This window comes from Nicotiana tabacum, chromosome 22 (assembly GCF_000715075.1).
Source record: "Nicotiana tabacum cultivar K326 chromosome 22, ASM71507v2, whole genome shotgun sequence".
Classification (NCBI taxonomy): Eukaryota; Viridiplantae; Streptophyta; class Magnoliopsida; order Solanales; family Solanaceae; genus Nicotiana; species Nicotiana tabacum.
The window spans coordinates 99,082,764-99,108,504 of NC_134101.1; the positions used below are offsets into that span (position 1 = coordinate 99,082,764).

The following is a 25,741-nucleotide window of genomic DNA, read 5'->3' on the forward strand; positions in this document are numbered from 1 at the left end:
TTTATTTCTATAAGATGTTCCCAATGTCAGTTCTGTTTAAGCAAATAAGAAGGAATTTCATAGCTTACTCCAAACTTCCAAAGTTGCACAAGGCATAGGGAGGCCAAGGCCTAGAGACAGTATGATGTGAAATGGGGTATAAAAGGTCAGAGGAAGTTCCATCGTTGAAATGGTTTGGTAATTTCGTGGGAAATGCAGAGGTTCAAACAGATGGGGTAGAGATGTAACACAACGGTTTGGGTATAGAACACTCAAGTCATCCAATGTCATGGGCTTTGAAAGTCAGTCGGGAAGTCAAGCGATTCTTGGCCAGTTCAGGAGAAGTCAGTCAAAACAAAGCACGACAGAGGGGAGGTCATTTTCAGTAAGAATGCCACAAACTAACCACCACATTTTAAACTGACAAGAGTTTTCTTTGATTGGAACAGGGGAAGGAAGTTTTCGATTGTTCGGGGAAACCCTCCGTAAGGAAAAGCAAGCACCAGACAGGTTTGATGTTGATTCTCAGGATCCTCCTGGAAAATGGGACCTAGTTTAAAATTCAAACATGCATGAGTAACAAGATCTAGCATAAGTCTTACCACAAAGAAATATAAGTTAACTTTGAAGTTTTCATTCTTAGGACAAGATTCAATTCGATTTGTCAGGACCCTTCTGAATAATGGGACCTAGCCTCAAGATTTCCGTTAGATAACAAGATTTAGCATAAGTTCTGTTGTAGGATAATATAATTTAGCCGTAAAATAGTCACTCCTAAGATAAAACTTGACTTTTAATTTTCAGGACCCTCCTGGAGAATGGGATGTAGCTTTAATAATTTCTTAGATAACAAGATGTAGCGGAAGTAATACTTCCAGAAAATATAACTTAGATTTAAAATTGTCGTTTAATTAAGAGTTTTCAGGGCCCTCTTGGATAATGGGATGTAGTTTTAAAACTTGCTTGGATAATATGACTTTGAATAAGACATACCTTCAGAAGACATAATTTAGCTTTAAAATTGTCGTTTAAATAGGAGTTGTTAGGACCCTCCTGGATAACGGGATTTAGCTTTCAAATTCTTGATAATGTTTGGTAACATGATTCAGTTTAACACTCACATATGTGCCCAGCTACCAAACTGGGGCAGAAAATTTTCTTTGTTTTGTCTATTTTTGTTGAAATCAGGCACCCACTTGGAGAACATGGAGAAGCAGTTCGAGTTCAGCAATCAGGCGCCCACCTGGAGAGCACGGGAATACAATTCAAGTTCAGCAATTAGGCGCCCACCTGGATAGCACGGGAATACAATTCAAGTTCAGCAGTCAGACGCCCACCTGGATAGCACGGGAGTACAATTCAAGTTCAGCAGTCAGGCGCCCACCTAGAGAGCACGGGAATATAATTCAAGTTCAGCAGTCAGGCACCCACCTGGATAGCACGGGAGTACAATTCAAGTTCAGCAGTCAGACGCCTACCTGGATAGCACAGGAGTACAGTTCAAGTTCAGCAATCAGGCGCCCACCCGGAGAGCATGGGAATACAATTCAAGTTCAGCAGTCAGGTGCCCACCTGGAGAGCATGTGAATACAATTCAATTTCAGTAGTCAGGCGCCCACTTGGAGAGCACGAGAGTACAATTCAAGTCCAGCAGTCAGGCGCCCACCTGGATAGCACGGGAGTACAATTCAAGTTCAGCAGTCAGGTGCCCACATGGAGAGCACGGGAATACAATTCAAGTTCAGTAGTCAGGCGGCCACCTGGAGAGCACGGGAATACAATTCAAGTTCAGCAGTCAAGCGTCCACCTGGAGAAAGGAAAAGCATCTCAGAGTATAATTCGAGTTCAGCAATCAGGCGTCCACCTGGAAGAAAGGGAAAACATTTCAGATTACAATTCAAGTCAGCAACAAAGGGATTTCACCGGGAGAATACAAATCAATAAGGCAACGAGAACCACAAGAGCAAGTTTGAAGATGTAGATAGAATTTTTATAATGCGTAGATTATAGTCTAGTCTCGCTTCTTTTTATTTTGACATGGTGTAATAAGGAGTTCAGTAAGCAGTAGCAGCAGCAACAGCAACAGTGAGATCACAGCTTCATGGTTGTCCCAGCTATCGAAACTTCTCGAACTACACTAACCTGATTCCTTTATAGCCAAGATGTAGGCAACCTCGGAAGCAGGGTGCGGTAAAATCTTTCAAAAATGCTTATCACGGAGTATTCAAACGGGCAAAAATCGCTTGTATATGCTCACTTTATCTTTGCACGAAAACTCTTCGTGTTTCCGAGTAAAGAGGGGCAGCTGTGAGCACATGATTTTTGCCCTATATGAATTACTCCCACAAATTCAAAGAAAAATAATTTCTCCCGTTGTTTGCAGTTTCGTGAGTTTTTGTGGCATTTTTCGTTAATTGTTTGCATTTGTCTGTGCATGCTAATTTTGTTTAATTGATGAACAAAACAAAAATATGTTGCATTTGTATTTTAGGATTTAATTCTGCATTTTAGGATTAATTGGCAATTAGTTGTTTTATAAAAATGAAAAAATCACAAAAATAGTTTATTTTGCATTGTTCAATTTCTAGATTTGAATTTTGTTGGTTTTCCATTTAATTTGGTATTTAATTAGTTGTAATAATTATAAGGGTTAATTAATTTATTTTCTAGGATAATTTGGTTTAGGAATTGAGTTGGGTTTTGTTTTGTTTTCATTTTTAGAAAAAGAAAAGGAATTAAAAAGGGTTTTCCAATTTTGGGCTGTTTTTATTTAATTCTTCCAAGCCCAAACAAATTATGCCCATTACCCATCGAAACCAGCCCAAACCCACGCCCCAACCCGGTCCAGCCCCACTTCCCAACCAAACGACGTTGTTTCCCCTCCCCATATCCTAGTCGTTGATCTCCATTGATCCAACGTTGGGAACCAAACTCCCTAGTCTATTTAACTGTCTGAAACGGACCATCCCCCCTCAGAACCCCCGTCTCATTTGTCAGAACCCCATCATCTCTATAGAACCCTAGAGACGCCGCCCAGTTTCCACCACCTTGAGCCCGGCGGAGCCGCCTCCAATCCACCCAAAATTAACACCCTAGAACTTTCTTCGTCTCCTCAACCCATATATCCATCCCTTTACCCTCGAATCATAGCCTAGTTTGTCGAATCTCAGATCAAAGATACAAGTTTATGAACCCTAATCCGCCGCCCTTATTCCACCACATCCGTCCGGCGGCGCCATTACCAAATGACCCCAAATCGATACCACATAACCACCATGACCCCCTTGTTCCAAATCCCCACTCCGTTTCCCTCGAATCTTACTAGAACGTCTCGAATTTTAAATCCGAGTTCGAGCCCTAAATGTTTAAAACCAATTCCTGTCGAATCTGGTGGCATGCATCGACTCAAGCCTTTGTTTTTCATGACTAAAAGGTTGATTCACTACAAAACTGATGTTGTTCGTTTGTTCTTAACAGAGAACAAGTGATTAGCATCAGTTTCGTGTGAATCAGGGCATCAAGTGTAACTTCGAGATCGATTGGTGAGTTTCTATCTATCTTTGTGTCCATTCGTGGTTTTTATTCACTTTTCATCCCTCTTCTTTTCTTCTCCTTTTCTCTGGTTGAAAACTTATTAATGTTTTCTTGTCGAGTTTTTATGTTATAGTTAAGTTTCTGAGTATCTTCCTTTTTATGTTAGCCTCATTAGTATAATTAAGTTATTCTAATTTAATAATTTAGTTGATTCCTTGCCTGTTTGTGTTAGTTAATCAGTCAGTTAGTTTAGGTTTTGGAAATCATTTGTGTTTTCTTTTGTTACTGATTAGGTTGAGTTTAGTTATCTGTTTGGGCTCTGGGTCTGACCTATTTGCAAAAGAAGGGCAGCCCGTTAACCTAGTTAAATCGTTGGGTTAACTTGACCCATAACCCATTTGAGTTCCTGGGGGGTAATTAACAGAGTTTCGAGGGTCAAATTAGGATATCTAGGTGAGGAAATCTGTAGTAGCTAAATAGGAAGCTTCCAGAAAATGGGGTATGGGACTATTTTGAAATTTTAAATTTTACATTAGGGGTATGTGAGCTAAAACCAAAATTAAAAAAGAGGCAAAATACAAAGACTGATATCTTTAAGCTGCCCTAATGCCTTGCCTGTAAAGGCACCAAGGCTTGTTATTCAAGTCAGGTGGGGAAGAGATAAAAAGACCCCTGAAAAACAAAAATGGGGGCACTCTGAATTCCTGACACTTTTCTGGTTGAAAACTACTAAATTGTTGATGGTTTTGGTTTTCTGATCCTTATTCCTTAGTTAAAATCACTGAAAAGTTCCATAGTTGTGCATCTGGGTGGAAAAATGGATTGAGTCTAAGTTTAGAAGTTTGATTCGAGTTGTTTGGAGTTGGTTTCAGCTGGTTAAGCACTGTTACATTGCTGCTGGTACTGCTTTGCTGCTACTGATCCATCACTCTTTTTATTTTCTTTGCTTTCCAGGTATCCTTTTGAACCATGATGGAAATAAAGCCTGATTAAGCTTTGTTCGAAGATCTGTGACCGAATTGGGATTAAATGAAAATAGCAGTCATTGTTGTGTTAAATTCTACCATATCGTTATTCATGTTTTAGTTTAGTTTCTTATGTGAGTTTCATTTCTGTTTTAAGGCTTGGCTTTGAGCTTGTTTGAATATAGTTGATTCAAGGCTGCTTAGGTTTTTTTAATATGTACTAATTAAGGACTGTGACTCTTAGTTGATTAGCTGAAACTGTTTGGTTGTGGATGTGCCTTTCATGGCCATGGTCCAAATGCATATTAGTACAGGTTTTGGGTCTAATAGACTGGAGCCATGTTTTGCTTTCCATTTAATCTTTTAAACCTGCTCTGTTATAGCTTAAGGCATAGTTCAGTAACTTTAGGAAATTGTTGTTTAACTTCTTCCTCCTGTTCATGTGATGATTTGTTCCTAATAAGGGAACTTCAAATGTAGGTCAAGTCTGATTTTGGTTCCAAGAATGTCTCAGATTTGGTATAGTTCTTCACATGTTTCTTCTAACAAGCTTGAGTCATATGGTTTTTTAAGAGTGTTATTATGAAATCGGAACTTGGCAGATGAATAAGGTCTATTTGAAACTTTGAATTGCTCTCTTTGCTGGAAATTTGAATGGATGATTTAAAATGATGAAATAGTATGCACGTGTTGTAAACAGATAGTGGTCCAAATTCTGGATTTTCATTTTTATGTAGTTTTTCCTACAACGATTAATGCTTAAAGCGCTGAGTTGGGCTATAGCATTGTCCCAACTATGCCGAGTTTCTTTTGCTGGGTACATTTCAGCTTTGGGCTTCACGTTTGAGCCCATTTGTGTCCTCTTACTTATTGACAAAATGGCGAGTTGGACGATGGGTCCATAACCTACCTGGGCTCTTTTAATAAGTTCAGTTTGATGTCATTATACTGTTAGCATACGAATTAGTAGCATTGGGATTGCAACTTTCGCATTAGTAGCTGGAATTTCTTCATATTGTTTAATTAGTTAGCAGGGCCCTTAAAACTAATCGAGGTGCGCCATAAGTAAATAAGATCAATAGTCTATGGCCCTCATAATTTTAAAATAAGGAATTTTAGACAATTAGATTTGAGGCGTGCCATATTAAGTAAGATATAGTTTATGGCCCTCAAAAACTTAGTTTGAGTTTCCTTTTAAAATTGGAATCGAGGTGTGCCGTGCCAAATAAAATCTCAAAATGCACGGCCCTCATTTAGTTTGTCCTTGGATATTTGAATCCTAAGAATCGAGGCGTGTCATTTAGCAAATTTTCATGGCCCTCGCAAAGTTGCAAATCGTAACTGCTTTAGGCGCGTTATTTTAATAATTTACCTTCCTAAACTCGAGTGTGCATTTCATGTGACCCAAATCCAAATCTTAATATCGTTGAATAAAATGTGTTTCGGATTGCGGGTGCATTTCATGTGGCGCGGTCCAAAGACATGTTTTAGACGACGTTAAAATCTTCCTTAAAATGAATAAAAGCGGTTATAAAGTTAAAATGAACATAGGTTCAAAATGTTTTAAAAATCAGATAATTATGCCAATTATAGCAGTTGAGCGACCGTGCTAGAACCACGGAACTCGGGAATGCCTAACACCTTCTCCCGGGTTAACAGAATTCCTTACCCGAATTTCTGGTTTGCGGACTGTAAAACAGGGTCAATCTTTTCCTCGATTCGGGATTTGAATCGGTGACTTGGGACACCATAAATCTTCCAAGTGGCGACTCTGAATCTTAATAAAATAATCCCGTTTCGATTGTCACTTTAAGTTGGAAAAATACTCCCTATATACTCCCTTTCGGGGGCTGTAGGTAAAAAGGAGGTGTGACATCTCTCATTTCCTAACCTAGTGTATCCAGCTGAGGTGCTGAATGTACAGGGGCGGGCACTGGAGTTGGTGCCCCTTAGAGCTCATCTGGAAAAGGGCGGGGTATGTGAAATCTGAGATGGAACCTCACCATGAGATTCTCCCTAAGCTCTGGTAACTCGTGGCGCTCGACTAGTAGTCTCACCAGCCACGGACTTTCCCTTTTGGGCAGTCGTACTCTTTGGACGCATTGCTGAAAATATAACATATCGTTAGGAACATGAATTCTTGTATCGCACGATCTGAGATAAAAAGAGAGGATAACATCCTATATGTCCTGTAGCCTCCTGTCTATAAGTGTGGTGCACAACACACCCATAAACAAAACTCTACTAGACACGGTTTGTAGACAACCCTAGGACAGAATTGCTCTGATACCACTTTTATCACGACCCAAACCGATGGGCCGTGACGGGTGCCTGAGTCTTACCTATCAAACACCCTTATGCATGCGTCTACGATATGAACCTGAATAATATCTGCTAAATTTTGAAAATAACATACATGAAGGAAACCTGCCAACAAGGCATATGTACGTATATATTGCAGAATACAGTGGGCGAGCCGGCAAGGCTGCTATAGACAACTATACATCCAAAACTGAAAGCCGATAAGGCCACTAACACCCAACTAGACATACTGTCTACAGACCTCTAATAGAATCATAACTGTACAAAGACGGAACTAAGCCATGTCATATATATATATATATACAAATGTATCATACCAAAATCAAAAGCAGCTCCGGATCAAGTGGAGCACGCCAACTCTCGCTGATCAAGGATCCTAAAAAGGGGGACCGTCAGCTTGCCTACCTGCACCTGTAGGCATAAAACGCAGGTCCCGTGAAATAGGGCGTCAGTACAAAAAATGTACCGAGTATGTAAGGCATGAAAATTAGTACGTAAAAGACATAGGTGAAACATGGAATAAAGAAACACATCTTTAAATCTGAGTAACTTTGTAAATTCTAAAACATTTATAATGTTATGCACGTGCGTATAAATGTCAGTCATGCATAGGTATGGGTGTACATAATATCATCAAGTCACTGAGGGCATCCCATCATATCGTCTCGGCCACTGTGGGCAACATCATCAACATGTACCAGCTGATCATGTGGTGGTGCATATATAACACTGTAACCTTTTCCCATATCCCATATACATATATTTACATATATACGCTTATATAACGTCATCTTGTCATGGGTCATTGCACATGTATAAATGGGTGAAATGCATGAAAAATACGTAAAAATCTCAATATTCCTTCCGGATAAACTTTTTCAACTGCGTATTATTCTGAGACCCATGAACAGAAGATAATAATAATTCACACGAGGAATCAAGAATATAGACACCCCTAGTATTTCTATAAATATAGTAATTTGTGGAAACTGTGCGTTCGCTCATTTTGTTTGTGTCTTATAGATCATGCCAAAAAGAAAGAAGAGATAACCTTCACATACCTGGAGTAGGAAAAACTCTGTATAATATTCCATTGAAAACCTTTATGGATTAAATTTAGAACCCCAAAAATCGGATTAAACTTCTGCTTTTTTTAAATTTTTGACGAAATTAGCTTTTGCTTCTTGAAATTTTTGACGAAACCAGCTTAGGATCATAATGTCTCCATACATTTAAGTGTTCGCATATGTTTCTGAAGGTTTTTGCTTTAGGAGGAAATATTGTGTAAAATGAAATCAATGAAAACCAAGTTTTATAATAAGGAAACTAAATTGTAAAAGTCTTACACGTAGGTGTCACTGTGTACCTAACTTTAGGTGGTCACCTAAGACATTATGAATAAGAGTCATATGTCTTAGTAGTGGCTTGCTGCCACGTCTTATTTCCACACTTCAATAATTAACTAGGTAATGTCCCGTTATCCGTTAATTAATCAATTACCCGTATAATTTAAAAATTATCACAAATTACTTAAAATTCTACTTATTTTTAATATACTTTATACATTATACTGTCGTGGTCATATGGTACCTTGCATGGTACTAGTTCATAATTATCGGGTATTTTCGCTTGACTCGTATTTTATTCCAAATTGGCCACTTTCAACGAAACTCGTTTTCTGTAATTCGTGTACCCCTTTATCCTTCATAACACTTATTTATCGCTTGTTATAAATAGCGTAAATACGTGAACGTCAAGATGATCTCATTCTCGAGTCTACGTCAATTAACTGAAGATGAAACTTTTAACGTACGAAAACGCGAGATGTAACAATTTTAATTGAAGTAGTTATTACATGTTCTATCTTTCCTTGTCTAGTTTACTCTTATATATTTTAATTTTAGTTGTTATTACGTGTTATATATTTCCTTGTCGAGTGTACTGTTATGTGTCTTAATTGAGGTTTTTAACACATGTTCTACCTTTCATTGTCGAGTTTGCTCTTGTATGCACTTGATTGAGGTTGATGTTACATGCCATACCCTTCACTGTTGAGTTTATTCTTATGCTTTGAATTGAAGTTGTTGTTATTAAGATCTATTATCATGTTCCAATTGAAGTGGTTGTTTTATGGGATATCCTTCATTGTTGAATTACTTTCCTGATTCATTTTGTTGTTATTGAGATTCTCGTACACATTGTGGTTGAACAGTAGGCTATGTGTTGTGGTAACATCGGTATTGTTGATTTTGACAATGTTGTGGCATATAGGAATGTGTGGTGCATATTGATTATTGTATTGTGATATTGATGTGCATGCGGCAGTATAAGGGTAGTGTATTGATGCGCATGCGGCGAGATAAGGTGGGATTTATGTACGTGTTGCTAGTAAGGGAATTACTTTAGGCCATGCGGAGAGATAAGAGGGATAAAGCACGTGAAGCTATTTCGGGAAAAAATATTTTTAAAATAAATGCAAGGCTCACGCGGCGATATAAGTAAGATTTATGATTTGCGACTTGTGTATTGTGATTATAAGGTGTGGTACCTCGGGGTGACTCTTGTTGTTATTTTTGTGTTAGAACGATTGTGACTTCTCATGTGAGTCATGAATTTTACGTGATTTGTTGTGTTGCTTTAATGTGTAATATGTGCCTCCGCTATCATTTGGTGAATTGGTTATCAAGATGAATTTACTTACGTGGAGTCATTATCTCATATTCCGTTGAGTTGTTGGTAAAATGGTTTTAAATAAAGAAATTGCTATCGTGCTTTACTTTATTTGACTCTTATAATAAATTCATTATCTCACTCGGCGTTTTACTTTATTTAAATTGTTATCATACTTTACTTTAATTGATTCTCAAATTAAACTCATTATCCTATTAGATGCTTTTTTCGCTAATACCCGTTTTCTCTCTCTGAATATCAAATTTTGACTTTTCTCTTTCAAAATCTCACTGCCAGTAACGGTAACACAATAAAACGAGATCAAACCAGCGACTAGTTCAGTCGCCGGCGACCACCCTCCACCCAGGTAAGTCCCCTCACTCCTCTCTCCTCCCCATCATCCAACACTCTTCCTCCCTCTCTCTTCCCGTCTCTCTTACCCCGTCTCTCCTCTTTTCCATCCTGTCTTCTCCCCCTCTTACTCCGGCGAGACACAGACCAGTTGCCGATGAGTGGGAACAACCACAGTTGGGTTTCAGGCCGAGTTGCAGTGCCGTGGTGTCACACAAACCAGACCCGTCTCCAAGATAGGCAACTCATTACCCAACAACTTCGGCCAGTTCTTCGACGACCACCACTAACTCCGTCGACGGTACCAGGTTCTACATTCCTATCTCATTGCACTTTGTCTTAAACACATTTTGTTTAAATTTGTTTCACTGTTAGTACTGTGTTCTATACTGGTATTGTGTTATAGCCGTGATTTATTTTCTTAGATCAGTAATTATTTGATTTCACCTGTATTGTTTAGACCCTGTGTATTTGCCCCATGCCCTATTCGGAGGGTCTAAGATATTTAGTTTTACATATCTTGCTGATCCCCAGCCTTTAATTTAGTCTTTAATTTATACTTTGTCTTAGTCCATATTATTTTACTCATTGTATTAGTAACCCTGTAGTTGCAACTTATTTTTTTCTAGTTTGGTTTGTTGCCTTGTGTTTGTTAGTGATTCCCCTTAGTCTGACGTAGATATAGTAGCTGTGGTCTGGGATGGTCGAGTGAGGTCATGCCCTCGGGGGGAGCAGGAGGTAGGGAGGGAAGTAGGGCAAGGGTTAGGGGGCAGGTCGGGAGGCAAGGGAGGTAAAGGGTACAAGGGTGTCCATTGGTTGAGAATTAGGTCATGGAATGTAGGTACATTGACGGGAAAGTCTATAGAGTTGGTGAAGATCCTCCAGAAGAGAAGGGTCAATATAGCGTATGTCCAAGAGACAAGGTGGGTAGGGTCGAGGGCGAGGGACGCGGACGAGTATAAACTTTGGCACTCGGGGGTCGAGAGGGGTAAGAATGGAGTGGGTATCTTGGTGGATAGGGAACTTAAAGAGTCTGTGGTTGAAGTTAGATGAGTGAATGATAGATTGATGATTATTAAGCTGGTGGTTGGAGAGTGCACTCTAAACGTTGTTAGCACCTATTTACCGCATTCGGGCTTAGATGAAGAGGCTAAACGATGTTTCTGGGAGGGATTAGATGAGATTGAGCGCTAGGTTCTGCCTGATGAGAAGCTATTCATAGAAGGGGATTTCAATAGTTATATTGGGTCGACCACAGGTGGTTATGGGGAGGTGCATGGAGGCTTCGATTTTGGGGAGAGGAACGAAGGAGGTACCTCGTTATTGGACTTCGCTAAGGCTTTTGGGTTGGTGATTGCGAACTCTACCTTTTCGAAGAGGGAGGAGCATTTGGTCACTTTTCAAAATGCGGTGGCAAAGACTTAGATTGACTATCTCCTCCTCAGGAGGTGTGACAGAGGGTTATGCAAGGATTGCTTCCAGGTGAGATACTCACGATACAACATAGACTGTTGGTGATGGATATCGGTATTAGGTTAAAGAGGAGGAAAAGGTATGCTCGAGGAAGACCGAGAATCAAGAGTTGGAGGGGCGATTGTCGGCAATGGGAGCTTGGAGGAGCAGTGGTGACATAAGCACTATGTGGTCTACGACAGCAAACTATATAAGGGAGGCTACGAGAGATTTGTTAGGGGTCTCGATAGGTGCCTCTAGCAGCCACAAAGGAGACTGGTGGTGGAATGAAGTGGCCCAAGGTAAGGTGGAAGAGAAGAAGGCGGCGTACCTAAAGTTAGTGGGGAGCAAAGGTGAGGAGCAGAGGCGAGTTAGCATGGAGAGGTATAAGGTAGCTAGAAAGGAAGCTAAGTTGGCAGTCACGGAAGCTAAGACTACAGCTTATGGTCGTATGTATGAGGAACTGGGGGAGAAAGGCGAGGAGAAGAAGTTGTTCCGACTGGCCAAGTTGAGAGAGAGGAAGGCTCGTGATTTAGACCAAGTGAAATACATCAAGGATGACGATGGTATAGTATTGATGGAAGATTCCCAGATTAAGAGGAGATGGCAAACTTACTTTCATAAACTTCTAAATGAAGAAGGAGATCAGGATACTGTGCTAGGTGAATTGGAGCATTCCGAGAGTCATCGTGATTTTGGGTACTGTAGGCGCATCAAGGTTGAAGAGGTGGTGAGAGCTATGAGTAAGATGAGTAGGGACAGAGCGACCGGGCCTGACGAGATACCGGTAAAATTTTGGAAGTGTGTGGGGAGAGCAGGTTCGGAGTGGTTGACTAGGTTGTTCAATGTTATTTTAAAGGCAAAAAGAATTCCAGATGAGTGGGGGTGGAGTACGATGGTTCCACTGTATAAGAACAAAGGTGATATCCAGAGTTGTAACAATTATAGAGGTATCAAATTACTTAGTCATACCATGAAAGTGTGGGAGGGGTTGTTGAAGCGAGGGTGAGGATGTCGACGTCTGTATCCGACAACCAGTTCGGGTTCATGCCGGGTCATTCTACTACAGAAACTATACACCTTGTTAGGCAGTTGGTGGAACAGTATAGAGATAGGAAGAAGGACCTGCACATGGTGTTTATTGACTTAGAGAAAACATATGACAAGGTTCCTAGGAAAGTTCTTTTGAGATGCTTGGAGGTAAAAGGCGTGTCGGTTCCCTACATTATGGTGATTAAAGATATGTATGATGAGGCTAAGACTCGGGTAAGGACAGTAGGAGGCGACTCTGAGCATTTTTTCGGTTGTTATGGAGTTACTCCAAAGCTCTACGCTCAGTCCATTCTTATTCTCCCTGGTGATGGACGAGCTAACACACCATATTCAAAGGGAGGTGCCATGGTGCATGCTATTTGCCGATGACATAGTTCTGATTGTTGAGTCACGTATTGGTGTTAACGAGAGGCTGGAGGTTTGGAGATATGCTCTTGAGTCTAAGGGTTTCAAGCTCAGTAGGATGAAGATGGAATACCTGGAGTGTAAGTTAAGCGTTGGGCCGGGGGAAATGGGCGTGGATGTGAGGCTTGACTCACAGGTCATCCCAAGTAGATGCAGCTTCAAGTACCTTGGGTCGGTTATCCATGGGGGAGGGGAGATCGACGAAGATGTCACACACCGTATTGGGGTAGGATGAATGAAGTGAAGGTTAGCATCTAGAGTCCTGTGTGACAAGTGAGTGCCACCGATACTCAAAGTTAAGCTTTATAAAACGGTAGTTAGACCGGCCATGATGTACGGGACTAAGTGTTGTCCTGTTAAGAACTCACATATCCAGAAAATGAATGTAGCTGAAATGAGGATATTGAGGTGGATGTGCGGGCACACTAGGATGGACAAGATTAGGAATGATGATATTCGGGAGAAGGTGTGCAACAAGATGCGGGAAGCGAGACTCAGATGGTTCGGGCATATACAGAGGAGAAGCCTAGAAGCTCCAGTAAGGAGGTGTGAGCGGCTAGTTGTGGAGGGCATGAAAAGAGGTAGAGGGCGGCATGAGAAGTATTGGAGAGAGGTGATCAGGCAGGACATGGCGAGGCTTCAGATTTCTGAGGACATGGCACTTGATAGGAAGATGTGGAGGTCGAGTATTAGGGTTGTAGGTTAGGAGGTAGTTGGGTCTTGCATTAGTTCATTCCATTGCTAGAGTAGTCTTGTACGGTTTTGTCTAGGTAACGGGTGGTAATGTCGTGTCTTACTATTTCTTTTTTAGTGCCGGGCATATTTACTAGTTATCGCTTTTGTTTTGCAGCTTTCTTCTGGATTTTATGTTGTTCCTGTTTTTCTTATATTTTTTATGGTTTCTGTGATAATAATGATATTGTCTCTTTTTATCTTTTTATCTTCTTGAGCCGAGGGTCTTTCGAAAACAGCCTCTTGACCCCTTCGGGTAGGGGTAAGGTCTGCGTACATACTACTCTCCGCAGACCCCACTAGTGGGATTTTACTGGGTTGTTGTTGTATCCTATTAGATGCTTACTTTATTTAAATTGTCATCATGTTCTACTTTATTTAAATGAATCCTTCGAACATTTTATTGGTAATTGTCACGAATATGATGTACATGGTGGCACATGCACATTGCCGTGTAGGTGAGATTTATGTTGTGGTACAAGATATTTGCCGTAAGAAGTGATTGATAATGTGGGCACGAGGTGCCATATGGGTAATAGCTGTGATTGTGGCTTATGTTTTGTGATTTAGAGGTGTGGTGCCTTGGGGAAATTGTTGTTATGCATTATGTGTTGAAACGACTTGATTACTTGAATTGTCTATTGTTTCCTTAATTGATTTCATTCATACTTTAACTATGTTCTGATTATTTTGTTGCTTATTCACCTGTTTACTTATTGTTGCCATTTGTTATTTCTATTTTCCATTGTTTCATATATATATATATATCAAGAATCACAATTAAGGTACCGCTCACATTCACAATTTACAATCTCAATCACAATCCTTACTTATGCCGTCGCGTGAGCGTTACATTTGAAATAGGTTTTGAAAATATTTTTTTTGAAATGGCTACACGCACTTTAGCCCACCTTATGAGATCGCGCGGCTTCACGTAGTTCCCTTACAAGCAATACGCACATAATTACCACCTTATACTGCCACAAGTACATTAACCTCAAGCCTTATACAGCCGCATGCGTGTCAATAACACATTATAATAACAACTCGCACCACAAGTGTCCTATATCACAACTTGCCAACAATCATCAATATCAATATTGCCAAAAAATAGCCCATAGATCCATCACAACGTGTACAAGAATATTAACCACAACAATAAATGAAAAATGCTCAACAAGGAAGATGTTCTAACAATAATAATTTCGCTTCAACGTGATACCGACTTTTACAACTGCAACACCAATAACTCAACAATGAAAGACAATGTATAACCACAATATTAAATAAGAATAACTCACAATGAAAGAGATAATGTGTAACAATAATTTTAAATAATGGAAAACACCAAGGAAAAAGTTTAAGTAGCCTAAACCGGTCATATACCACGTACAACCCGTGTACCCACTCGTCATCTTGCATACATAGCTTTCACATAGCATAATTGAATCAATCGATACCAATCCTAAGGGGTAGTTCTCACACACAAAGTTAGGCAAAATACTTACCTCAACTAGGCCAATTCGACACTTGAAAATAGCTTTTTCCTTAAAATTTACCTCTACACGGCTCAAATCTAACCAAAAATCGATTTAATATCATCAAATAATGCTAGGGAAATCAATTATAATAAGATAAAGCTAAGATCTTTAAACTTTTTTTAAAAAGTCAAAAAAAGTCAACCCAAGGCTCGTCTGGTCAAAACCCGGGTCCAATAGTAGATTTCAACTATCCATGACCCCATGAGTTCATATATGTGATTAGTTTCAAAATCCGAGTCCAAATCGACTCTAAAAATTCAATTTCTTGTTTTTCAAAAACTTGACAAAGTTTCACAAATTTTCACTTTGATTCAGATGATTTTGATGTAAAAATCTAAAATATGTTGATGGAATATCATTAGAAATAGATTAGAATCACATACCTAAAGTTTGTAGGTGAAAATCTCCTCTCCAAATTGCTTCCTACCGAGTTTAGGGTTCAAAAACGTGAGAATGAGATATGAAATCCCGACTTGCAGCCCTTTTGATCAGCTGCATATGTCGCGATTGCAACATGGGTTTGCAATTGTGAACCCTCACAATGGCGAAGTATTTCTCGCAAATGCGGCCACCGTCAGTCCCATGAGGAGGTTGCAATTGCGACTCTTCTGTCTCTATGGAAAATGCGACTGTTTTGTCACAAATGTGAACTATCCTCTACCCGAAGCTACTTTGCAATTGCGAGCCAGGTATCGCAATTGCGATACATGAGGCCTGATTGCTAAGCTCGCAATTGCGAACCTAGTCTTCGCAAATGCGACACCAGAGGGTGCTTGCACACCATATTTTCTAGTTTTCAATCTAAAACACTCTAATACATGTCTGAAACTCACTCGAGCCTTCGGGGCTCCAAACCAAACATCCACTCAAGTTTAAAAATATCATACGAACTTGCTCGCTCTATCAAAATATAAAAATAGCATCTAAAACTATGAATCGAATACTAAAAAGCATGAATTTCAAAGTAAAGTTCAAGAATTTCTAAAGTTACAACTAAACGTCTGAATGCTATCAAATCAACTCCAAACAACACCAAATTTTATAGACAAGTTCTAAATACCATAACGAACGTATTCCAAGTCCCAAAATCAAATTCCGAGCTCGATAGTTAAAAGTCAACCTACAGGCAAACTTTCAACTTCAAATTGTCAAATTTCGGTAAATCAATACAACTCAACCTACGGACTTCCAAAATCAATTTCGGGTATACTCCCAAGTCCGAAATCACGATACATAGTCGAAGTCATCAAAATACAGTTCCGGGGTCATTTTCACAAAAGTCAAAGCTTGGTCAATATTTCTAATTTAAACTTCTAAGTCAATAATCAAAAGGTCTGAATCATCCGAAATTTTTTTGGAACAAAACTAACTAACCCCGTAAGTCATAAAATCATAAACACACATGTATGAAGTATAAAAAGGGGTAACATGGTTCAATTACACAAAAGGATTGATCGGGTCGTTACAGTCCAATTCCATCATTAGATTGTGAACATAAACTTTATGACTTATAAGAACAAATAATTTAATCTTCCGTGTATAAACTAAACTCTATACACTAGATCATCTACTATATAAGCAAAGGACACACAAACAAATATATGATCTACTTAAAATAAAATTTTATTGAATTGAACAAATAAATAAAAAATTATTCTATAATAAATACTATAACAAAATACATGATTTATAGTATATCATAACGTTTATTCTGTTAGAATAATTTAATTATTTTTAAACTCAAACTTAAATATAATTGAAATTTAACTTTGTCCAAATTCAAGTTACACGTAAGTTTTATATCTTCTCACTCTAATTCTACCACGTGTTTATTGACCACTTTTGTTAAGTAAAAAAGAAATGTTAGGGAAAGTAGAATTTTAAACAAATACTTGTTTTGGATTTTGATTATCAATTAAAGGGTCTTTTTTATTATTTTGTCATATTTGGTAACATAATATTTAATCAGTTAAACTCAAGTACTGTATCACTAAAATATTATCAACAAACAACTTTAATTAGTTAACTATATTTTTATTTTATAAATAAAAAAAATTAAAATAGATATGCGGATTAAGAAGTATTTTAAACATTACAGTAATAATTTACATACACGTTAAATTTACATGAAATATTAATGGAATTTATACCTTTTGAGAATAATATTACGTTACGATATACTTCACCTTGGATAAAATAATCTGAAATAAATTCGATTTTCTTCAATAATAATCATTTATTTCTTTCTAGAAAAAAATTTAGCTGGATTTAAACATTGCCCATCCAATTAAACTCTTTGTATGATAACTAAGCTTAACAATGTAGAATCTTCTTTTGTTTAGTTCTTGTATTTTTTATTTGAATTCCAACATGAACAAGATGAAATTCATATCAGATAATTGAGCAAATACAATTTATTTTTTAAGGCCATACCAAATATAGTATTTTCTATGATATTTGAGTACAAGATAACATATTATTCTATTTCGTCTTAGCTACTAAAGTTGTATACGGATGAAACCTGTTATATCTCGCGTTTTTCTTATGTTAAAATTTCATCTTCAGTTAATTGACGTAGACTCGGGGATGAGATTATCTGGAGGTTAGCATATTTATGCGATTTATAACAAGCAATAACCAAGTGCCATGAAGGAAAGGGTACACGAATTAAAGAAAATGAGTTTCGTTGAAGGTTGTCGATTTGGGATAAAATACGGGCCGAGCGTTAGTATCTGATAATTTTAAACTAGTACCATGCAAGGTACCATATGACTACGGTCGTATAATATATAAAGTATATATGAAGTATTTTAAAAATAAATAAAATTTTAAGTAATTTGTGGTAATTTTTAAATTATGCGGGTAATTGATTAATTACTGAATAACAGGACATTACCCAATTAACTAATAAGAGGATAAAAAAAATTATTAAACTAAACCCCCATCCCACGTGGCAAGAAGCCACAAGATTTGAAAAATGACTAAGTAGTCAATTTGCCAAGTGGCTAATGTGGTCATAACTCAATTCAGATAAGATTTTCAAATCTTATCCTTAGAAAGAATGCCTTGTAAAGGCTTTAAAGTCCAAAATTCAGCCTTTGGCTTAGAAGCCAAAGACATTTGGCAGAAACATTTTCCTTCATTAAAAGTCAAATAACTTTTGCATTCTTTGGTTTTAAAGAACCAAAAACGTGAAAGTAGAATCATTTTGGTTCATCAAATTCAATTTTTAGCCAACGTTTCAATTTCAAAGAGCTACGAATTTCGCTTCTGAATTTCGAGAATTTCAAAGCAGAATTTCGTCTATATTTTGCAAAAGCAGATTCGTTCAAATAATTCTGGGAACAGGTATGTTAAGGCTAAGCTCTTCTTTCATTTTGGCATGATCTTGTCATTACACAAGTTTGATAATGAAGCATAAAGAAAAATTCATATCCCGAAATTTACGTATATTTTGCTAGTCTCACAAGTTAGAATATTCTCTTAATTGGACTTCATATTCATTTGAGTATTTCATTCTTCTAGTCAAGAGAGCAGAAAATTTATATATACAGTATTAAAGTATTTTCATTACCATCGAGCTATAATCGATGGGCAGGCCCCTATTGGGCAATCTCTGATCAGATGGTAAGTTATATGTCGATCCTACTGAGGCCGAGCACCTATGAGTGAGCCCAGTTGGCCGAGATACTGAGCCTAGTATGGCTGAGCGCCTATGAGTGAGCCTACTATGGCAGAGTAGTTATATATATATAGAGTAGTTATATATATATATATATATACCGAGCCTTATAAGGCCGGACAACTATTTTACTTACTATATTGAGAGAGTTGAATCAGTATCAGCAGGTAAGCATATCTTCAGATTATCTTTAACTTCCAGTTACTTGCAGTTATTATATTATCAGTTCAGTTTCAGCTTTCAGTATATTGCCTTACATTCTTAGTACATTATTCCGTACTGACGTCCCTTTTCTGGGGGCGCTGTATTTCATGCGTGCAGGTTCAGACAGACAGGCGGGTAGACCTCCTCATTAAGTGTTGCCCGAGTTCAGCTTGATCGGTAAGCTCCATGTCTTTCGGAGTTGCCGGGTCTAGAGTTCTATGTACATCTTGTGTATATATGGTATGAGTAGGTCGGGGAGTCGTTCCAATCACAGTATATCCACTAGTAGAGGCTTGTAGACATATCCTGTCAGTTAGTGAAATATGTTGGCTTTGTAGGCCCTGTATGTATATTTGGTTGGTTTGTCGGCTGCAATAATTACGACTGCCTTGTCGGCCCAGCTTTATATTGATATTTAATCAGTCTTCGTAGTTGTCTTGCAATTTGGACCATGTCCAAAGTATGACATCACATGTTCAGAGTTCCTTAGTCGCAAGTTAGTACGCAAGGTTAAGTGAGGCACCGGGTGCCAGTCTCGCCCCCAGGTTCGGGGCGTGACAAAATCGAACCCATGGGACGCCTCTATTTCAGATGCAGTAAATGGAGCGAGAAACGTGAAGGCAAGGAACCAGAATCGAGGCAAGGAGATCCTCGATCCGGGGTTCAAGCAAAATACTTGCCCTCGAGAGTATCGGGGTCATGGCCCCCATGTCTGATTCGAACTTCGAAGGACTCGAAAAGCATTACCAGGTAACCAAGCATGACCAACAAAAGGCTGTAATATTCGCAACCAACTGAATATCACAACATGAATCTCGGCACATATCGATAGAGAACTAGTGATTAGTTAAACAGAAGATTTTTACCTTTTATAGAATTGTAGTTAGGGTAAAACTCCCCTACTATATAAAAGGGGTCTGATTATTCCTTAAACACATTGTAACACGCGCATCAAGGAAATCTACTTTCATTTTTCTCTGTTTATGAAAGTTCTTATTTTTGTTCACCAAGTGCTTCATTTGTGAGTCCGGGATCAAAGACAGGCATTTCATTAAGGCTGTTATCGAGTTCGATTTCACCCCTATAATTGGTTTGATACTTTATCAAGTCTATTATTTATTTAATCTAACGCAATTTACTATTTGTATTGAATTAATTCACATATCCTTAAAACCACATATAAATTCAATTGTTATCAGCTTTTGAGGGTAAACAATTTGGCGCCTACCATGGGGCTAAGGATAATAGTGGCTATTTGATACAAAAATCCACCACACACTCTGTTTTACTCTAATTCTTTGAGATCTTAATTTCAGGAAAACTTAAGGATGTCAAACTCTCAGTCTACTCACCTAAACGTTGATGCTGAATCTGGCCACCACGACGAGAACAACAATATAGTGCCCAGCAATGAGGTTCGCCCTGCTGACCCCAACGGGGTCCTAGTTGCAACTCCAATCGATGCCAACTCCTATGTGGCCATTGACGCTAACTTGCCCACCGATCCAGAAAACAACATTTGTAGGGGAGCCAGGTCAGTAGCCAGGTATACGCACGGCGGTGAAGGTGATGAGATCAATTTGCAGTTGATCTTCAAAATATTATAGGCTCAACAGGCAGCGATAGCCTAGTTGCAGAACCAAAGCCGCGCCCCCAGTAGAGTTGAGCCTGAACCATCCCGAGAAAACACTCGCAGAAATGAACCAGTCACAAAAAGGTTGAGTGAAGCAGAATCCAGGACCAACCCCGAGATAATAAAGATGCTAGAGGAATTGATGAAACGGGTAGAATCAGGAGAAAAGAAAATTGAAGCTAACGACAAAAGGCTGAGACCTATAACTCCAGGGTCGATCAAATCCCAGGAGCACTACCAATATTGAAAGGCTCGGATTCCAGGAAGTTTATCCAATAACCTTTCCATCCGAGCGCAGTTCCAAAGCCGATCCCAAAGAAGTTTCTGTGCTCGAAATCTCGAAGTATAATGGAACGGTTGATCCAAATGAATACGTGACCTCTTACACATGCACCATCAAGGGGAACGACTTGGAGGACGATGAAATCGAATCCGTTCTACTGAAAAAGTTCTGAGAGACCATGTTAAAAGGATTTATGATATGGTATCACAACTTACCCCCTTATTCTATTAACACGTTTGATATGCTTGCAGATGCATCTATAAAAGCACACGTCGGGTCCATCAAGGTTGAGACCAGGAATTTAGACCTTTTCAAGGTAAAGCAAGAGATAACGAGATGCTTAGGGAATTCGTGTCAAGGTTTCAAATGGAACAGATGGATCTGCCTCTAGTCGTAGATGATTGAGCGTTCAGGCATTTACCCGAGGACTCAATCCCCAAAGCTCGTTGGCTTCGCAATAGTTAAAGAAAAATTTGATAGAATACCCGGCGGTAACTTAGGCCGACGTCCATAACAGGTACCAATCAAAAATCAGGGTCGAAGATGATCAACTCAGGACCCCTTCCGGGTTCATTTACCCCGTCACCAGTGACAGATCCAAAAGAGTCGTCGACCATGAAACAAGATCGAATAGAGATCGTTATCAATCATACAATGGAGATCGAAGGAGTAGTGGGTTCGGGTGCAACGCCATAAGGAGTGAAAGAAAGAGTGATCGAGGTCATAATAATCGGTGACTCATGAGCAAGAACGGTTTTGACAGACCCATCGCGTCCAAGGAAACACCAAGGTTAATGGAGTACAACTTTAATATCAACGCTGCTGGCATCGTATCAGCTATCAGACGCATCAAAGACGCTAAGTGGCCTCGACCATTGTAGTCCGATCCTGCCCAAAAGGACCCAATCTAATGCGTAAATATCATGTCACCCATGGCTACAGAACCAAAGGCTGCCGATAACTGTGAGAAGAAGTAGCCTGGTTATTCAACAACGGGCACCTCCGAGAATTTCTGAGTGATCGAGCCAAAAATCATTTCAAGAATAGGGATGCCAACAAACAGATCGAGCAAGAAAAACCTCATCACGTCATTAACATGATCCTTGGTGGAGTTGACATCCCTCAATGGCCGATGTTAAAACGCACTAAAGTATCCATTACAAAGGAAAAACATACTCGAGACTATGTACCGGCGGGAATCATATCTTTCAACGACGAGGATGCTGAAGGCATCATGCAACCACACAATGATGCACTAGTAATATCTGTACTCATAAATAAATCTCGAGTTAGGAGTGTGCCATCGATCCAGGTAGCTCGGACAATATCACCAGATCGAGGGTCGTGGAATAGCTAGTCTACAAGACCAATTAGTGCATGCAGTCTAAGTCTTAAACGGATTCAACATAGTATGCGAAACCACTAAAGGGGAGATAACCCTACCAGTAAACACTGCCAGGACCATTCAGGATACAAAGTTCTAAGTGATAGAAGGAGATATGAGGTACAATGCTTTATTCAGGAGACCATGGATTCACAATATGAGGGTGGTACCCTTGATGCTACATCAGGCATTGAAATTTCCTATATTAGGTGGGATCAAAACAGTTTGCGGGGAGCAACCAGCTACAAAAGAAATGTTTGGGTCGATGAGGTAGTCCTGATATCCGCACTTTCTACATCGAAGAACCCGAATCAGTTACCAAGGGAGAAGCTAAATAGCAATCACCCACGCCGGCCCTGATCGAAGCCTACCCTGCACTACTATTGAGTAGCGAGAGAGGGTCGAAGCAGCTTTTACCCGATTCAGGGTCGGGATCGATTTCCACAGAGAGCTAGATGTTGGAGTCGGGTATCTATCTAATTTAGAGTTGGATATGTGTTCCAAATTACACTTCTAAACATTTTTTGGGTTTTTTTTACTTCTACTTTTATCAAACCACAATGGTAAATTAAACTAGAATAAGCTAAGAGTAAAATGTTGCGGGTTGTTCAAATGGTTTAAAAGGCACTAGGATAGTGACTTTCGCCTAGGTGGTCAATTGACGGATACTTGAGTCTAAGGCATGATTGACATATTTGGGGAGTATGATATAACCGTTGCACGATTTTACCCACTCTACACCTCTCGGTAGTTCAAGTGATTTTGCCCGAATTGACTTTCTCAAGACCAATTGGGTATGCTAATTTGCACAAGCAATCAAGGTTCAAGTCGGGTATTACTCTCTCGAGGTTTAACCCTTTAATTGAGGCTATCAATCTCTTGAGTACGACCCAATTCTTTGTTGGACCAATTTTAGAGACTCAAGCTCTCTTTCTCAAGAAGAGCTCAAGTCAACTAAACACAAACTAGTGTTTGCAACCACTAATTCAACAATTAAACATGAAATTATCCCAAATATCAAACACCCATAGTCAATCTAGCCCTAAAACACAAGAGCCATCAATTACCCACACTAGGGTTAAGTCACAACCCTAGCTTATGGGTTTAGCTACTCATAATTAAAGAAGAAAAACAAAAATAGATGAAGAAAAACTCATATTAATTAATTACTAAATGAACCAAGAAGATTCAATGTTGAAATGTAGCTAAAATTACTCAAAACAGCTAAAACTATGAAGTCACGAGCGCAGCTCTGAAAAGAAAACTATATGATGACCTAAAATGGGAAAAGAAGCTATTTATACTAAGCTGAAAAATCTGGACAAAAATACCCCGGCGGGGCTAGTGCGGACCACACAAAATCACGTGCGGCCGCACTAAGGCTCTTGACATAAAAATCTACATCTCTGAACTCAAGCAATGCAGAACGCACATAATGGAGTGTGACCGCGGAGGCTTCTAGTGCGGTCCGCATGAAATGGAGTGCAGACCGCATTGGCTTGAAACTCGGAACTGGCAACTCTCTGATCCTTCTTATTGCGGACCACACTAAATCGAGTGTGGCCGCATTGATCCCAGTGCGGACCGCACAGAACCTAGTGCAGTCGTATTGCCCTTTTTGCCCGAATATCATACTCTTTGAACCTCACTTGTGCGGACCGCACAGAATGGTGTGCGACCGCACTGGCCTTGTTTTGTTTGAGCTTTGTCTTATCTTGATACTTGTGCAAGTTTCACACCTTTTGAGATGATCTTTGACATATTGTCACCTTGTTGATCAAACCTGCAATCAAGCACAACTTATGAGCCTTTGGGACTATTTTGTACACATTTCTAATCAAAACTTAAGCACGAAGGAGTATAAAATGTAGCAAAATCCCTAGTTATTAACTCCCCCAAACTTACGCTTTTGCTTGTCCTCAAGCAAACAAAATAAGACCCACCCCTCAAGTGAAAATCCCAGAAAATTCAGTTGTTCTAAAGTAACCTCATCTAGCATCAATTGGGACTAACAATTGCCCTCAATACAAATGAATCATTAACAACATTTACTCTTTGAAACACCATGGATTAAGTGCGACACAAGAGTATCAAGAGTTGACTCGACACATCAAAGAACTCTTTCTATTACTTTGGTCATTGTGGAACCCAAACTCATACATCCTCAACTCTCCCTAAGCAAACCTCACCTTTAGAATAGTGGCACTCAGAAAGAGGTTAATAGAAAATCACTCATCTCTCCCAAGGAAAAGTCACGAGTCTGGCTCTAAGTACCATATGCTTGCCCCTTATGTGAGTCACCACTAATGTAAGTTTCATTCAACTCAAGATCATATATGGCTTTTGTGGAGACATAGTGAAGGTTTTTGGTTTAGGGTAGGTAATGTTTGGTCTAAGTAGGTTCCATCTTCCCTTAAGCACTTCTTTTGTTTCATTTTGGCTCAAATTCATTTGACTTTTTGAGTCTTTTCACTTCTTTCTAAGGGGTTAGAGAGACACACTGTCACTCTTTCTTATACATTTCAAATCTTTTCTCCTTTCTCAACTTTCCACACCTTTCATTCTTTGCTTTTCTTGAATCCCTTTTTATTCAATTCTACTTTGAGCATTCTTTTTGTCTTTTTGCTTTTCTTTCTTTTTCATTGACTTTCCTTTTCTTCATTTTGTACCTTTTTACCACTTGTTGCCATCCTCGTCTCTCCCCCCAAACTTATACTTTTACCATGTGCTAAAGGAAAGATCAAGTTCCAAGAGAGGGTATCTTTTAGAACGGGTAAAGGCTTGTATCATGGTTCGTTAAAGGAAAAAGGTCTAAGGCTCAAAAGGGTTGACTAGGGATCCTATCATTGGTAGGTTATGGAAGTGTTAAAGCTATCATTTGGACCAAGGAGAGCCTATAATCATGTCTCAAGTCAAAATTCACTTAGGATTTCGCCTCAACAAATATTCAGGGCAAGTTCTAGACCAATGGCTCGGGACTTGGACTTGAAATGCAATTTCTCACTACACAAGCTATGGGATTGCTAAAGACACAGAGTCGGGGGTCCACAATGACCTTAAATAAGATTTGAGCACACAATGGTCCCGAAAAATCACTTGATGATTATCGGTCAACACAAGAGTCTCAAAGTCATGACTTTCACCATCCTAAACACAACAATTTATTTTTGACCATAAGATCAAAGGCAAATGTGCTAGGCCCAAGTGAAGCTTTTCTTGAGGCACACTTAACCACTAACTACTAAAAACAAAAACAAAAATGGACTCAAACCCTTAAGAAGGTTATCATTCCATCCATCATTGAGAAGAGCCACCCGGTTCACACAAACTCCATCTTTGGAAAGAACCGTGGCATTAAAAAAACCAAAGGCTTATTGCAAACTTTCAAAACAAGAAGCTACGAACATAAATAAGAAGCTAAGAACGAAAAATTGCGGAAAGTAAAATGAATATATACAAGAGGGGATTTGTCGAATATACAATAGATGGGATGAATATGTACAATATAACATAACTTTATATACATACCCAAAGTAAAATAAAAGTACGCA

General features: G+C 39.1%; 1 protein-coding gene and 1 long non-coding RNA gene across 2 annotated transcripts; both read left to right on the top strand.

Annotated features, from left to right (window-relative positions):
* Window positions 1-10,651: 10,651 nt before the first annotated feature.
* Window positions 10,652-13,680, top strand: LOC142175994 (uncharacterized). Its single transcript, XM_075243016.1, has 4 exons — window positions 10,652-10,744; window positions 11,356-11,839; window positions 11,915-12,060; window positions 13,582-13,680. The coding sequence occupies exons 1-4, from the start codon at window positions 10,652-10,654 to the stop codon at window positions 13,678-13,680; spliced, it is 822 nt and encodes a 273-aa protein (XP_075099117.1).
* A 4,400-nt stretch (window positions 13,681-18,080) lies between these two features.
* LOC142176548 (uncharacterized) lies at window positions 18,081-19,896 on the top strand. The gene is made up of 2 exons (XR_012705212.1): window positions 18,081-18,352; window positions 19,008-19,896. It is a non-coding gene; the product is annotated as an uncharacterized LOC142176548 (long non-coding RNA).
* The last annotated feature ends 5,845 nt before the right edge of the window (window positions 19,897-25,741 follow it).

Excerpts from the sequence above, each read along its gene's own strand:
- LOC142175994 (XM_075243016.1), top strand. The coding sequence starts at position 10,652 with ATGGAATGTAGGTACATTGACGGGAAAGTCTATAGAGTTGGTGAAGAT. Across the intron at positions 10,745-11,355 it reads GCGTATGTCCAAGAGACAAG|GTTAAAGAGGAGGAAAAGGT; the intron begins GTGGGTAGGGTC and ends TATCGGTATTAG. Across the intron at positions 11,840-11,914 it reads ATACATCAAGGATGACGATG|GAGATCAGGATACTGTGCTA; the intron begins GTATAGTATTGA and ends TAAATGAAGAAG.